The sequence below is a fragment of the Rhinolophus sinicus genome, chromosome 18, assembly GCF_057876585.1.
Source record: "Rhinolophus sinicus isolate RSI-liver-muscle chromosome 18, RSI-T2T, whole genome shotgun sequence".
Taxonomy (NCBI): Eukaryota; Metazoa; Chordata; class Mammalia; order Chiroptera; family Rhinolophidae; genus Rhinolophus; species Rhinolophus sinicus.
In genome coordinates this window covers 73,511,776-73,528,538 of record NC_142518.1, presented here as the reverse complement: position 1 = coordinate 73,528,538, position 16,763 = coordinate 73,511,776, and the positions used below count along the sequence as shown (strand labels likewise).

General features: G+C 47.0%; 1 protein-coding gene across 2 annotated transcripts in view; it reads left to right on the top strand.

The window, feature by feature from the left end:
- The window catches only part of COL4A6 (collagen type IV alpha 6 chain), a 338,573-nt gene that overhangs the window by 319,619 nt on the left and 2,191 nt on the right, over window positions 1–16,763 (top strand). For both annotated transcript variants that reach the window (XM_088795018.1, XM_088795017.1), the window contains 13 exons: window positions 1,628–1,691; window positions 2,279–2,353; window positions 3,522–3,629; window positions 3,723–3,830; window positions 4,531–4,602; window positions 4,893–5,018; window positions 8,960–9,076; window positions 9,404–9,565; window positions 9,774–9,872; window positions 11,461–11,607; window positions 12,263–12,379; window positions 13,834–14,025; window positions 14,722–15,008. In XM_088795018.1, the coding sequence (XP_088651144.1) occupies window positions 1,628–1,691; window positions 2,279–2,353; window positions 3,522–3,629; window positions 3,723–3,830; window positions 4,531–4,602; window positions 4,893–5,018; window positions 8,960–9,076; window positions 9,404–9,565; window positions 9,774–9,872; window positions 11,461–11,607; window positions 12,263–12,379; window positions 13,834–14,025; window positions 14,722–15,008 (1,674 nt within the window). The remainder of the gene's footprint in view (window positions 1–1,627; window positions 1,692–2,278; window positions 2,354–3,521; window positions 3,630–3,722; window positions 3,831–4,530; window positions 4,603–4,892; window positions 5,019–8,959; window positions 9,077–9,403; window positions 9,566–9,773; window positions 9,873–11,460; window positions 11,608–12,262; window positions 12,380–13,833; window positions 14,026–14,721; window positions 15,009–16,763) is intronic.

The following is a 16,763-nucleotide window of genomic DNA, read 5'->3' as shown; positions in this document are numbered from 1 at the left end:
TTCAGGCCCCAACCCAGACACCTGCTCCTCCAGGAGTCCCTGAGTCCCCGCCGTTCTGGCACACTCTCCTTCTCACTGCTTATATCGGTTCTCATTGGTTCTGTGTGGGTCTGGTTTCCTCAATGAGATTGTTAGGGCTTGAGAACAAGAGCTGCGCCTTACACACTTTTTTGGTCTGCTTCCCACGGCCAGCATCCCACGTTGTTTGGCACATCATAAGAATTCAGTACAGACTTCCTGATGTTTTGATTTCAGAAGGTCTTTATTGCCTCCACAAGAGACAACAACTGGCAAAGAATGAAACGCAGCTTTTCTGGGTTCTTCAAATGCAGGGTGGTAGGCTTAGCAATGAGACAGACTTGGATTTGAATCTCAGCTCCATCACTCATTAGCTCTGTGATTTCATGCATATTGCTTCACTTGCCCGAGCCTCACTGTTCTCATCTGTAAAAGATGGGAATAATATTCAAAACTCCTTCAGACAGTAGTGAGGATTAAGTGAAATGATAGATGTAAAGCACTTAGCATTGTGTCTGGTGTATGGCAGGCTCTGAATACATAGTAGCAATAATAGGAGCAGTAGTGAGGGTTCTAAATGAACCAGATCACAGAACACCCGTGCTCCCTGAAGGCAAAGTCCATGTCCTCCAGAAGTGTCAGTCCATCTGGCGGAGAGAAAACACACACACACACACACACACACACACACACACACACACATCCCCAAAGTAACTACAAAAGAAATAATTCTCAATTGGATGGTCCTGGCTACTCACACACTAGGAGGGATGGAATCGAACTGGGAAGGCATTCTAGGAGGGTGAGCATGAGCAAAGGTTCAGAATTAGTAGATATGGCAATTTGAAGAAAAAGCCAGGTGAATGCAAGGGGTGTTCTGGGTGGTGGCCTAGTGAGCACAGTGACCCAGTCCAGAATTCAGACTCTGTCCCAGACACTGGGCCGCAAGTGTCTTTACTGGATACATGTCAAAATGAATCAAAACCATACCAGATACCAGGGAAGAACTGTACTGGTGACAGCTGACATGCCCACTTCCCAGATTCCGGTAGTGTGTTGGACATTAGCCAGTAGAGCAGTTTTTTCCCGTGAAAATGGTAACACTGGCCCCAATTCAGACTCCAGTACCTGTACACATACAGCCTGGTATGTTCCTTGCTGAACCTCCACTTGCGGGCTAGCGAAGCAGCTGTTTTCCTTGTGCGTAACCGTTCCAGAGCTTTGCCAGGGGCAGTGGTAGCCAGCCATCTACAGAGCACGCCAAGTGCCTGACTTGACTGTCATGTACCATATTTTCTAAGAGACTTGCTAGAACAGCCACACATTGATTTCCCAAGATTCCAACTTTAATAGGCATTAGGAAGTTATGAATGACAAAACCAAGGTTAATCTGCATATCGGATCCCTCCCCTAAAAACCCTAAGTACGAGTTTCTGTCCTGTGCTCATCCCCTTCCCCTCTGCAAGCTGTCAGTTCCCCCGTGCCCCGGTCCACTCCTGCCAGAGTACCTGATAGACATCTCTAAGGCAGTGGCTCAGGGAGAGGAGGGTGTGAGGGTGGGAGGCCCTGAGCGCTGGGCAGAAATAATGATTCTCACATTGCTCTGAAGGGTTCCCAGGGTCTCAGTGGGTCTCCTGGGCTCCCTGGAGCATCTGGCCTCCCAGGTTTAAAAGGTAAGGAGCATTTTCTTTTGATGTGTTTTTCCAGAGCAAGGTGAATTTCTAGCAGCCCTAGGACTTTCCTGAGGGGGGGGAATCTCTGTGTTTAGGGGAAAGTGAGTCGATTTATGTTTCCCCTTTGGCCAAACCCCCTTGGCAGTCTTTGTTCCTCAAAGACCTGTGACAAACTGTGGTGTGACCCCACCTGCCTTCTAGACTCGGCAGCAGAGGAGGACCTCAGCTCTAGACAGTCTCTTCCCCTGCTGAACCCAGCCCACTGGGCAGGGAAAAGTCCCATCCTTGCTGTCATCACTGTTTCATTCTGGTGATGTTTTAGGGCCCTTTCTTTTATCTTCTCTGCCCATACTAAGCCTAGTGATGTGTTTCCCAATGCTGCATGTAGCAGCAGCATTTCATGACAGTAGCCTTGTAGCATCTCAGCCCTTCGTTGGTGATTGGTCACCTTTTACCCAATGGGTAATTTTGTCAAGGAGCTCCTCTGGCTTACTGAATCTGAAAATGTTTTGCCTTCAAAAGATCTCCTTGCTACAAAATGAGCTAAAGCTTTTCCTGACTATTTGAACAATACTTGATATCCCCAGGAGATCAAGGCCAGACACTTGGACTTGCTGGTAGCCTAGGACCCAAGGGACAACCTGGGGAACCCGGTGTGGAAGGTAAGGCTGCAGTACTCTTGTCTCATGTGTCACACAGATGCCTCAAAACTGAGGACTGAAAAGAATTTTAGAGGCCAACCCCAAGTTCTGCAACTTCTTCTATCTAGTGCAGAAAAAATTCCTGCCTCACATGTGTCCACTCACAGGCATCCCACAGTTTTCCCCAAGCAAACCAGCCTACTCTTTTTTCAAGACTCACAAACGTATGGCATAAGTCTAAGACCTTTGGGATAATGGTGTTCACCCCCTTAGTTTATAGGTATCTAAACCACTTCTCAAATATTTCCACCCATTGCTCCTACTTCTGGGGACACTCAGAACAAGTTTACTTACTTTTCTTTTTTAATCAAAGCTTACTGGGGTGACAATTGTTAGCAAAGTTAAATAGATTTCAGGTGTACAATTCTGTATTACATTACCTATAAATCACATTGTGTGTTCACCACCCAGAGTCAGTTCTCCTTCCATCACCACATATTTGATCCCCTTTACCCTCACCTACCCCCTTCCCGCCCCCCCCCTTACCCTCTGGTAACCACTCAACTATTGTCTATGTCTGCGAGTTTTTGTTTCTTCATTTGTTTGTCTTGTTCTTTCGTTGTTTTCAGTTTTATATACCACATATCAGTGAAACCATATGGTTCTCTGCTTTTTCTGTCTGACTTATTTTGCTCAGCATTACACTCTCAAGATCCATCCATGTTGTCACAAATGTTCCTATATCATCTTTTCTTACCGCCGAATAGAATTCCATTGTGCATATGTACCACAACTTCTTTATCCATTCATCTATCGAAGGACATTTTGGTTGTTTCCATGTCTTGGCCACCGTAAATAAAGCTGCAATGAACATTGGAGCACACATGTCTTTATCTCTAAATGTTTTCAGATTTTTTGGGTAGATACCCAGGACAGGGATTGCTGGGTCATATGGTAATTCTATTCATAATTTTTCGAGGAACCTCCACACTAAAGTTTACTTACTTTTCAATTGGGCATCGCATTTCAAATGTGAAGACCGTTGCCACGATCTTTTACAGAGTTTCTTCACTGGACCTAGCTCCCTTAGCAGTTCAAGTAACTTCACCTTCCTACTCACCCTCTCTAATGGAGGAACACACTGCCTAAAATGTGACCTGATCATTCATCATTTTTCTTGACTTTGTAGGTACGAAAGGAAAATCTGGACTGGTTGGTGACATAGGTTTCCCTGGAATTAAAGGTGACGATGGGAAAGTTGGTATTTCTGGAGATGTTGGGCGTCCTGGCTCCCCAGGTACCACATCACATGACAACTTTGTTCTGAAAAAGTTAGAACTACTTTCAAGCCTTGACCCGTTCTGAACTTCTGCGTTGGTTTCACTTTTAGGACTTCCCGGGATTGGAGGCGTGAGAGGAAATCCAGGGCTTCCAGGTTCTCCAGGCCACCCAGGGATACCTGGGCCTCTGGGCCCTCCTGGCCTAATAGGAACTAAAGGTATGTGTATTTGGGAGAAGGCAGTGAGGGAAAGGGTCCTTCTTTCAAAAAGAGACAGCAACTACTTTATATTAAGAGACAGTAGCTGGGATTAAGCCATATCAGAAGAGTCCTTGACTGGGCCACATGAGGGATAACGGAAAGGAGGATGGGGAGAAAAAAAGGAAGGCAAGCATGAATGAGGAGAGGAGAACATGGACTCTATGGAGAGAAAAGCTATGAAGGAAGGTCATTGCCCTGGCATACATAAACTTTCCCTGATTTACGAGATTGGGCAGCGCATCCCTGGGAGCTGGCAACTCGGGGGATCGAATATATGGTGATGGAAGGAGAACTGACTCTGGGTGATGAACATACAATGGGATTTATAGATGATGTAATACAGAATTGTACACCTGACATCTATGTAATTTTACTAACAATTGTCACCTCAGTAAATTTAATTAAAAAAAAAAAGAAACCTAATTATCTGCCACCCCACTCTTAAACTATATTGTTTTCTAATATGAGTCAGGAAAACCTAGTGTCAGAGGGTTTAGATTAGTGGTGGTCTAGTCTCCCTTAGGGCATTAAGTAATGCTTCAAGAAAGACTGTGACCTTTAAAATGAGAACTTTGCAGTGCCCTTGGGGACAGGAACTTTTGCTGACCCTTCATGATTCAGAGTTGCCGGAGCCATTTCTGATATTCTCTCCCCTCAGGTTATCCTGGAGTTCTTGGTTTGCACGGGTTAAATGGGCTTCCAGGAACCAAAGGAACCCAAGGAGCTCCAGGTAAGGAAGACCCTCAAGGGCAAGGAGGAGAGCAACAACTCTTCCAGAAGCCTGGTGGGGACTGTCTATGAGTTCTCTGCTGTGGTGTATCCCGTATCTTTGGAGTCATAGATCTCCTTGCTAGCCCCCAATTTGGGGCACCTTGATGTAGGGAGGAAGGAAAATGGGGTTTCTCCTACGTGAATGAGCTCTCTTTCCTGTTTTTTTCAGGCAGGCCCCCAGCAGTTCTCACCCCCATTCAGTTCTGTCCCTTTCTCTCTCTCTCTCTCTCTTTTTGCATCTCCTCCTAGGACCTAGTATAACTGGTGTGCCAGGGCCAGCTGGCCTGCCTGGTCCCAAAGGCGAAAAAGGTTCTCCAGGAATTAGCAATGGAGCCCCAGGGAAGCCAGGCATGAAAGGACAAAGTGGTGGCCGAGGTAAGTGAGCCCAAGTCAGGTCTTGTAGAAGCTGTGTAAGGCCTGGCTGGGGAGCCAGGGGTGGGGTTCATCAGGGCCATGCAGCTCACAGGGTTGTGCTGTGTGTGTCTCCACATCTCTGGGAATCTCAGAACCCAGTGCAACTGATGACTGCTGAGAAAGAGAGGGTAGGCCATGCCTAGTGCTTTCCTGGGAAGGGGAGTCAGGGAGCAGTTCAGAGAGTCCCCTCTAGCCTCCAGAGTCTCTCGCACTCTCCCTTATTTAACCTCAGGACCTCTCTTGCACACATGGCCAGAGCCTAGGTTTAATGGTCCTGAGGGACAGGGCTTGTCCACTTAGCAAGAGGTTTACCAGAAGTCCCTCAGTGTTCAGTGTAGATGGCACTCCCAGGGCCCAGGGAAGGCAGTGTAGCTACTGGAAGGAGCCCAAGACTAAGAGGATAAATTTCTCCCTAGGACAGGCACACAGCAGGCACTCAATTAGGATTTGTTGGGTTTACTAGAAAGCAAGATTTATCCTAGTCTCAGCCCCTGACTCATCACATGGTCTGAAGTTTCTTTCTGAGCCTCTCTTTCCCTACCTCTCAAATAGTGAGAATGAATTCTGTTTCTTTAACTCTCCTTAGGAATGTTCTGAAGACCCCCATGTATCCCACTCACTGTAAAACAGGAAATGAATTGGGTGTAGCATCATGGCTAAGAGTATGGGCTCTGAAGTCAGACCACTGGATTCAAATTCCAGCTCTACTTCTTACTAGCTGTATAACCTTGAACAAGGAAGTTACTTGTCCCTCGATCCCAAATGAACCCTTAGTAGTCCTTTTCTGTAAAATGGGCCTAATAATAGAATCTACCTCAGAGGTTTGGTGAGGAATCAGTGAGGGGTGAGGTAATGTATGTGAAAGCACTTAGCACAGTTTCTGGCACATAGTAGGTACTCAAGAAATGTTGGCCATTTTATCATTACAAGAGGGAAAATCCTATTTGCAAAATGTTCTGTTCCTCATAGTTCTGGGGCTTGAGGTTCCACCACATTTTATTTGCATGTTTGTATTAATGTATGTATGTTTTCCAGGAACTATATTCACACATTAATTCATTTCCTGCTGCATCTTATACTGATGCATCTTCTGTCTCAGTGTTTATTATTCCCTTTGGTCTGGACCAACCTGTTCTTTCCTGAAAGCTAACAGCTTCTCCAGAATGAGGGCTCGAACAGGGTCTGAGCCTGTAGGGAAATTGTATGGCGACTTTCACGGGAGATAGAGAAGAGGGGGGCCAGATAGAAGCACAGGGGCATTGCCTTTTCTGTTTTCAGATCTTTCCTGTGAATGCCTGGTCATTAAATTATTCATTTCCTTTAGCTATCTGAGGTAATAAAATCACAATTACAAACATAGTAAACAACACATGTCAAGATGGATACATTTCAGGAACATAATGCTGAGGGGGGAAAAAAAGCAAGTCACAGAGGAATATGTTTGGTATGATTCCATTGCTAAACGTTTATAAATAAGCAAAAACAACCAATATATTGCTTAGGGATACAAATATGCATGGTCAAACTGCTGAAGAGGGAATGATGAACACAAAATTCAGGAGTGGTTGCCTCTGAAAGGGAGGGAAATTGGTGGGATCTGTGAAAGGCAGGCAAACGTAATGCTATCTTCTTTTTCTTAAATAATTGGATGGTTGAAACAGATGTTCATTGTATCTGGATTATTTTTTATATATGATTTGTAGATATTCTTCTGCTCTTCTCAATATCTAATTAAAACAATTTGTTTTAACAGAATATAGCAAATATCATAACCCCCACATGGGAACTGTCTCTGATTTGATCATAGAAATCAGAGTAAAATGAAGATTTACCCCTAAGGAAACTTCCTAAAGCAATCCCGGACCCTGCACTACCTTTACCTAAATCATTTGAAAGTACACCATTTTCATATTTGCACTAAATATTTAGAGGCTGCATTTGTATGTTTAGGATGTTTTAGGGCTCTGACACTGGCACAAGTTGGAAAAATATGCCATCTTGCATTTTCATGTGCTCATTTAAAGTGTCTTATTCTCAAGCAAAGAAATGCATGAGCCTTTTTTTTTTTTTTTTTAACCTGAGGTTAGTAGTACCTTTCTTTCAGGTTTAATGGTAAATTGGTATAATTATAAAATCAAGAAACAGGTCAAAAGAGGAGGTGGCTCCAAAAACTGAGATGGGAATAATTATCTGTGCTGCTCACATTTACTCTACTATATGTGGTATCTCACGTAGGGCTTTTACATAATTTCAGCATGCGGTTTGTTTGTTTTTGTGGATTTTTTTCAGAAAAAAAATTGTCTTTCTTTTCAGATTTTTACTTTTGTGAAAAAGAAAAAGACCTCAAAGATTCATCAAGAGATAATTGATAATATTAAAAGTAGCACCATGTGGCTTTGCAACTGGTTTTTCTTTGTATTTTTATTTTCCCGAATTGGAGACTTTACTTGAAATTTATTTTTTTTTACTTCACTATATTTCCTCATCATTCAATTACTTAATGAGCTGTTTAAAACACCTGAATTAACCAATCTACCATCTTTCTTTACAAGTTTGCATGGGTTTGCTATTCCTTACCTAAATATGAGAAGTTCAGCATGAATATAGTTGGCTTTTCTTGTCAGAAAAATAAAATGCAAGATGAATATTTTTGGATTTTCTTGTCGCAAACAAAAAATAAGAATCTCAACCATCAGAACACTTTATCAAGCAGTTTGAATCTGTTTTTCTTCATTTGAATATCTTCTAGAATATACCAAAGTAATGCATTTCTTCCATGCTAAAAGTATAATATGAACTTCTACATTTGTTTGTGTGGCTTTGATACCCTGTTTCCCCGAACCCGAAAATAAGACCTACCCAGACCATCAGCTCTAATGCGTCTTTTGGAGCAAAAATTAATATAAGACCTGGTCTTACAGTATATTATATTATATAAGACCCGGTCTTATATTATAGTAAACTAAGATCGGGTCTTATATTAATTTTTGCTCCAAAAGACTCATTAGAGCTGATGGTCCAGCTAGGTCTTATTTTCGGGAAAACACGGCATGTTTTTCCATCAAGATTATCATCTACATATTCAATCTGTGCATATTAAATAAATCTTCTGTCATCTGTTGAAATTTTTGGTTTTGAACATATTATAATAGAAATCATTCCATAAACCGAAAACATGGAAAGCAGTATTAAAATTTGAGCAAATATTCTGTATCCACTCTAATTAATGGCTATTCTCTGTGGCCCAGAAAAGGGAAGGGATTTAGTACAGAGAGACTTGTTGTAGACAATTAAGCAAGCATTCAGCTAATATCAGGAATTACCTATAAAAATGTTTTCCAGTTTGTCTAGAAGACCCAGAAGTTAGTCCTAGAAGACAGAGGGAGGCACAGAACCCTTGTTGCCTCCGTTCTGGTCCAGCAGGTGTCTGTTCTGACTAGTTGGGGCCTGTACCCACCTCGACCTGTAACCTTTCTGAGTAGCATAAGATATAACTGGCTAAATTAATGACATGTCGTGTAACAGGAACAATTACACATTTGAAAACCCTTTAGGAAACTTCAATTCCAGGTGCTGCAGTCATGCCATTTCTTCTTGATTTGGGGGAAATCTAAAGCATTTCCATTACCAACGAGGTTGGAGAGCTAGAGTTTTCCAAAGCTCTATCCCAATTAAATGCAGCACCTGCTGGGAGGGGGAGTCTCTGAACCCTGTCAGCTGCATTTGTCCGCTGGCTGCCAAGGTAGAATGAAGGGAGAAGAGCCCTCTGCTGGTGTCCGCTGGTCTGGCAGCTACCTAACCCATTCCATTTCCTCTGTGTGAACTTCCATTTTCTCTGAGAAAGCCCGGCCCTTTCCTGGGCACACAAAGTCCATGCAGCCCCTTTTATTTGTTCTTTGCAGGTTTCCCAGGTCTCCAGGGCCCTGCTGGTCCCCCCGGTGCCCCAGGCCTCTCCTTGCCCTCAGTCACAGCAGGACAGCCTGGTGACCCTGGGCAACCAGGCTTAGATGGAGAAAGAGGTAAAAACAGAAAGCCCAAAAGAGGGCTGGCCATCGCCTTTAGTCTGGAGTTTGGGGAGGTCCCATATGCAGCTCAGCCCTATCCCTATTGCTAGAGATGCATGGGCCTGCTCACCCTCACATCCCTGCCCCAGCAGGGATATGGGGTCTGGGACAGGCTGCATTTTGCTAGAAGGGTTTGGGAAGAGCTGGGCACTGGGACCCCAAAGGCAGTGAGGTAACATTGTCTGCCCTGGGGATGGGCTTTGGCTTCCTATCAGTGCCAAGCCTTTCAGCAGCTCATTTCCTGCTCCCCGGCCCTCACCCCTCTTCCCATTTCATCCCTAGGCCGCCCAGGCCCCCCAGGGCCCCCAGGTCCCCCTGGACCATCCTCGGATCAAGGTGACCCTGGAGACACTGGCTTCCCTGGAATTCCTGGCCCTAAAGGGCCCAAGGGAGACCAAGGAATTCCAGGTTTCTCTGGACTCCCTGGAGAGCTAGGACTGAAAGGTATGACTACTTGCTTGGCTGGCTATTGGGCCCTTTTCCACTTCAGAGTCAGACGTGGATCCTTCCTGCAGCCCTGTGAAGAGAGGTCAGCTGAAAATGCTCTCCCCGCCTTCACCTCTGCCTCCACCCCTACCACCAGCACCCCCTCCCCTTTCCCACCAGCACTACCATACCAGGCCCTGACTTGCTTTCCTTTGGACTTTGCCAGGCATGAGAGGTGAACCTGGTTTCATGGGGACTCCAGGCAAGGTTGGGCCACCTGGAGATCCAGGATTTCCCGGGATGAAAGGGAAGGCAGGGCCAAGAGGTGAGTTCAGAGCATGTGCCTGGCTGATCCTGAGCTCAAGGGAGGGGTACAGGGGTAACATTCCTTTAGGAGTCACTACGTGCCACGCCAGGAAAGCCTGGATGCCTGAAACAGCTGGATCAAGCTCCAGGGAGGCAGTTTCTCCACCTTGAGGATACCTCTGCCTCCATCAGCTCCCCAGACTGCTGAGGAGGCCACTGCTGCCTTGCCACCATGGATCCTTCCCCTGGTCTCCCCTCTCTGCATTAGTGGGCATTAGGCTTGCACTCAGATCACCACTCACTCATTTGCTCGAAGCAGCAATGAAAGAGCATGCTTTACCAGCAGCCCCCTCACTCACGCACACCTAATCCATTAGCAAGCCCTGAGGGTTGTGTCTCCTGTCTCCTAAATGTGCCTTGCATCCATTCACCTCTCATTACCTCCACCGCTACCACCCAGGCCCAAGCCACCAACATTCCCCACATGAATCACTGCAGTGACCTGCTAACTTGTCTCCCCATTAACCTTGTGCACCTGCCTCAACAATTATTTCTCCACACAGTGGTCAGAGAGATCTTATACAAACTTAAGTCATCCACTGGGTTCCCATGGCGTAGGAATAAACTATGACCACAAAGCCCTATGTGATGCCTCCCTCTTCGTCCTCATCACCAGCTCTTCCGTTTTGCAGCTCACTGTGCTCTTGCCACAGTAGCCTCTCAGTTATCCAAAATCATCTAGCCCAAGGGCCTTGGTACATGCTACTTCTGTTTCTCGGACTAATCTTGCCCTCCACCCTCCACCCTCAGCTCCTTCTAATGCTTTAATGGTCTCAGCTTAAATGTTACTGCTTATAAGAAACCACTTAATCACTCTCTCTAAAGCAGGTTCTCCACCACATAGGCCCCTCTGCTCCATCCCACGATCACTGCATTTTTCCTTTCCTTCTAGCACTTCTCACAATTTGCAGTAAGATTAGTGGTATTTGTCAGGTTATGCACTTTTCATCTTTATCACCAGACTGTAATGTCCAAAAAGGTCTGTCTTATTAGTGCTCTGTCCCCTGATCTATCAGGGCCTAGCACATACTAGACACTCAAGAAATGCTTGTTCAATAAATTAGTAAGCAAATTGGCTTGTTTGTCTACTAATACTAAGCCAGTCGTAGGCTATGATGATGCCAAATGAACAACTGGGGTTGGGGGCATCCCCTCAGCCTCCTTGGCACTGTACTCTGACCAGTGAGTGAGTAAACCAACCACCCTAGCCCTGGGCAAAGGCTCAGCCAACCATATTTACAGCAAACGTTTCCGGACTTGCCTACTACGCACCAGGCTCTGTGCTGGGCCCTGAGAAGACAAGATGAGTACAACCCAGCTCCTGCCCTCAAGGAGATGCCAATCCAGTGGGGAGATAGATGGGTAAAAAGGACATTGTGTAAAGCGTGGAGAGAGCCATCCTGTCAGGATCCATTGGGGACTGTGGGGACAAACAGGAAGGGCAGAAAGCTGGCAATTGTGAGGCAGAAAGGAAGACTTCCAGGGACCCGCCCTGGCTGCCTCCTTGGCCTCCACCTGGCATCTCCATTTCCCCCACCTGCCCACAGGCTTTTCCGGCCCCCGGGGTGCTGCTGGCCAAACACCAATTGCAGAAGCCATCCAGGCTCCTCCTGGACCCATGGGTCTACCGGGCATCGATGGCATCCCTGGTTTCACAGGGGAACCTGGAGGTCAAGGCCCTGTAGGCCTACAAGGTGAGGATGGCTGCAGAGAATGGGATCTTCTCAGGGAGCTGAGATGGCTTTGGCTGAGAGGCTGAAGCAACTGGCTGGGAAGCCCAGCTCCAAGGGCACCTTCCCCAAGTGTTTCCTCTGCTCCCCTCAACGCTGCTAAGCTTCTTGTCTGGAGGAAGGGCCAGCAGCTGTACTCAACTTTAGAGAATGGGCAGAGCATAGCAGCTACTGCGGACAGCTTGTCCCTCACTAACGTGCTGCTGAGAGGAGGAGGGAATATGGTGGGGGGTGAAGAACAATGGAGAAAGCCAAGGGCTGGGGGACAGGAAAACTGGCTTCTGATTCCACTGTTGCCTCAACTGGAGTAAGCTAGTGGTCTCTTTGGACCTCCATATCCTCATTTCTGACATGGGATGCCAGCAGTGGCCCCGCAGGAAGGGAGGAGGAAATGAGTGTGAACAGACTCAGAAGGGTTAAGTTCAGAGCGCAGTCCCAGCACCCAGATGCCCAGACATCTGGAGGCTCAGCCTTGAGATCAGTATGTGCTCCAACACGATGGCCAGTGCGCCCTCTCCTGGTGAGTCCTGAACATGACATACGATTCGTCTGTCTCCAGGGAGGGCTCATCCAGACCCTGCACATTGAGTACCCCGCTGTGGGGCTTCTATTTTTGCAGGCTCCAAAGGTTTACCTGGCATCCCTGGCAAAGATGGCCTCAGCGGGCTTCCTGGATCACCTGGGGCTCTTGGTGATCCTGGTGTCCCTGGAATGCAAGGCCCTCCAGGATTTGAAGGTTTGGTCACGTGGGCACTAGGGGGCAGAGGGCTTCTGTGAGGTTTGGAGGCTTGGGGGTGAGTCAAAATTTCAAATCTGAGAATTGGGAATTGTGGCAAAGCTTGACACTACCAGGAAGCTGTAAAACTGAGCTCTAATCCATTCACTTCCTTAACCCCCTCTGAGCCTGTAAAGGATTAGAGCTCTACATTCCTGAAGATAAATAACTCTTCCAAATCCTTTTCCGGGTTCTCTTCCAGATCCAAAGAGCTGTGACTCTATTCTGTAGCATGGTCCCCCTGCCCTGCACTTCCCCTTTTCTACCCAGGAATTCTGCCATGGGTGGGAGGTGGGTGGTTCAAGGGATAAGAAAACTTGAGATCAGGTATGGCTGTTCTGCTACTTAGCTCCCATTTTAAATATCAGAGACGACAAATCAGTTGTCCCGAGTAGAGAACAGCTCTGAGGCTTGGTGGGAAAGTGGTGTGATCACCTGCCATGGGCGGGAGAGGGGGTTGTGATTGCTAATCCCAACTCTGCTTTTGCTGCCTCTGATTTAGCAGCTTATCTCCCATGAGATCATGCCAGGTCAGCCCGGGAAGTGGCCCCCTCTGCTCCTTCGCCCCTCATAGACCCAAGGCTAGATGACTGTGGGAGAGAAGCCGGATAATGAGCTTTTTAAAATGGGGACTCTGTAACCAGAGACAGTAGTCTCCCGTTATTCACGGGGGATACATTCTGATACCCCCAGTGGATGCTGAAACTACGGATAGTACTTAATTCCCTATATACCGTTTTTTTCCTGTACATACATACCTATGATAAAGTTGAATTTATAAATTAGGCACAGTAAGAGATTAACAGTAACTGAAAATGAAATAGAACAATTATAATAAAATACTATAATAAAAGGTATGTGAATGGCTTTGGGGCCATTATTTAGTAAAGTAAGGGTCACTTGAACACAAGCACTGTGACACTGCGGCAGTTCATCTGATAACTGAGATGGTTACTAAGTGACTAACGGACGGGGAGCGCGCACAGTGTGGAGACACTAGACAAAGAGATGATTCCCATCCCAGGCAGGATGGGATGGGACGGCACAAGATTTCATCACGCTACTAAGAGCGGCACACAATTGGAAACTTATATATTGTTTATTTATGAAACTTTCCTTTTAATATTTTCGGACTGTGGTTGACCGTGGTTAACTGAAACCTCAGAAAGTGAAACCCCAGATAAGGGGGGACTGCTGTGCATCTGAGTTGATGTTCTAATTCTACCACTTACTAGCATGGGAACTCTGAGCCTCAGTTTCCTCATTTACTAATTGGGATGATGTGGTTGTTGTGAGGATTGAGTAAGCTAACACGTGCACCTAATGCGTCCTGCTCAATGCTTGGCCCAAAGTGAGTAACTACTGTTACTACTGCCTGCACCTGGCTCACCGCTTTTCCGCTCTTTCCCTCTTAGGACCTCCAGGGAAACAGGGCCCCTTCGGGAGGGCTGGATTGCCTGGACAGAGTGTGAGAGTGGGCTACACCTTGGTGAAGCACAGCCAGTCAGAACAGGTGCCCCTGTGCCCCGCCGGGATGAGCCAGCTGTGGGTGGGTTACAGCTTGCTGTTCGTGGAGGGGCAGGAGAAAGCCCACAACCAGGACTTGGGTAGGTACCGACTCTGCCAGCCAGCCCTGGCCATCTGTCCCCAAAAGGACCAAGAGCCACGCCCCTCGCTCCTCCCAGACCTTGGTGGGCCCACTGTTGGGGAGTGGGTTATGAGTACCCACTCTGGCATCAAGCAGATCTGGGTTCCAGCACGAGCTGTGTGCCCAGGGACAAGTTGTTCAACCTGAGCTTCTGCTTCCTCCTTAATGAGATAAAGCTAACTCTATTACCTATCTCCTGAGGAGGTATGAGGATCACCTGAATAACCTAATGTAACACGCTTAGAACAACATTCGGCATCCATTGAGCATCCATTAAGTGCTGGCGATTAGTAGTAGTAATAATATGACCTGTGGGGCAAGGATGATTACCCAGGAATTAATTGTATTGTCTACAGGTGTTGTAACTCTGAAAAGCAGACTCACTATCAAATGTTGGTTTCACAAAGCAGGTTAATTAGGGAGTCGTTATTCAGTTTATAAAAAGATTATTTTCACTATCAAACTTCCCCTGGTGCACTGAAAACAGGATTTGATCAACAGACTTCAGTGTGTGTGCAGTGTTCCAGGACTGTAAGGAAAGGCGTCCGTGTTCTGGTGCAAGTGGTTGGACGTAAACCCAAACCACCATGCAGTCCAGTCCAGTGGCCCTGGGCACAGTCCCAGCCCTGCCCCTGCCCACCTTCTTTTCTTCCAGGCTTTGCTGGCTCCTGCCTGCCCCGCTTCAGCACCATGCCCTTCATCTACTGCAACATCAACGAAGTATGCCACTATGCCAGGCGCAATGATAAATCCTACTGGCTCTCCACCACTGCCCCCATCCCCATGATGCCTGTCGGCCAGACCCAGATCCCCCAATACATCAGCCGCTGCTCTGTGTGTGAGGCGCCCTCGCAAGCCATTGCTGTGCACAGCCAGGACATCACCATCCCGCAGTGCCCACTGGGCTGGCACAGCCTCTGGATCGGGTACTCCTTCCTCATGGTAAGGCGCTGCACTGCCCCCGGCCCCAGGTATAGAGGCAGAGGGCAGGGAGCTCCGGGAGTGTCCCTCAGACTGGTTCTCAGGCTCAAGGGACACGGGGAAGAAACCACAGAGTTTGAAAGGGAGAAAAATGCTTGGCTTAGGCTTGGCTAAAGACCAGAGAGCCCAATTCTTCATGAAGGACAGGTAATTATGGGTGTGAATAAAAAGGAACAATGTGCACCCAGTGGCTGAGGGATGAGAATATGTATGAATCACCGGCAAACGCCCTGATATCTCTCTGCATGCTTCAGTTATGCCACAAGCAAGGGAAGGAGGAAATCTCTGATCTGGATGGACAGTGAGGAACAGGCTGCGCCCACTCAGGGCTGGGACATACTCTCACTGGTCTGGTTGGGCAGGGCACACCCTCCTCTTCTGCCTACCCTCCCAGGTCTCTCTAGCTGCTGCCACCTCCTCCCGAAAGGCTCAGATGAGGGCATGCTGTGTTTCCATGTCCTTGCTGGGATTTCTACTGTCTCACCCTTTTGGTGGGAAGGCAATGGCCGGCCAGGCCATGTGTCTTGCTATGGAAACGCTGAGAACATCTGTAAGCCCAGGGCAGCGTCAAGTCCCTCACATGACATTTCATGAATACCTGGGGACATTAAATGAGTGAAAGGTCAGGTTTAGGGCCAGGATAACTCCCAGGGAAAAACAGTGTGACACCTACTGTGCCGCCAGAGCTTCTTTGCTGAATCACCAGGGGTGAGATGGTGAGAGAGCATCTTTGAAGAATTTCCAAAGCTGCAGTCTTCCTCACGTTAGTGTACCTACCTGGGGAGAGGTACTTCCCTTTTTGCTCTTTGTGAATAGGAAGCTTGTCCCAGTGTAATAGAAAATCAGCTCACCTATCATTCTGTCCTGTCCACCACCCAAAGAAAGAAGGAGAAAAGGCCCCTGAGCTCCCACAAGGAATGGTCCAAAATCTATACATGAAATGTCGTGTGCTTTGCTCATGGGCGATCTCTGAAGCCCTTATTCAGAATCTCTTTACTCTTACTTCACACATAATTCTAACATACTAGAATATCTGTATTTTCCTGAAAACATGTAAGGGTGGGATTTGGACTGCCTAGTATCTTGAAGCAATGAAACATGCCTACTGAAAGGGAGGAAATTATTCCAAGGTGGCCCAAAAACCCTATAAGCTGCATCCCTTGGTACGGAGCCCCTGCATAATCCTCCAATGCAAAAACTGACGTTCGTTCACGATGAGAAGCCTGGGTCATCTGCAAAGTGTAAAATACAGTGTCTGCCATTTAGTAAGACAGGGTAATGTGCCGTTTGTGTTAGAAAGGTTTCTACCTGAGGATAAAAATGAGGAAAACGTTGATGCTTCACTTATCAGGAAAGGTCACTTATATGGAGACACATTCTCCCTACATTCTGCAAAGTAAGGCTAACCTGGGAGTCCAAACTGAGCATTTGTCCCATTGGTCATTTGCCGACCCGGGTGTGTATGAGGCCTCTTCCCCACCTCCTGTAGTCCAGATAATAACCCAGCTGAGGTGAAGAGAGAGGGCATTGGAATGTAGAGAGGGGGCTGCTGTCTATGGGCACAGTGACTGGAGATTATCAGGTCATGAGTGGCACTGATGAGGAAATCCTGCAACTGAGGGCCAGGACGTTAGGCCAAATCTGAGGCCTACCTGTTCTCGGCAGGTAACAAATGGCAGGTAAATGTCACCCTAAATAAAGGGTGTGGTACAGGTT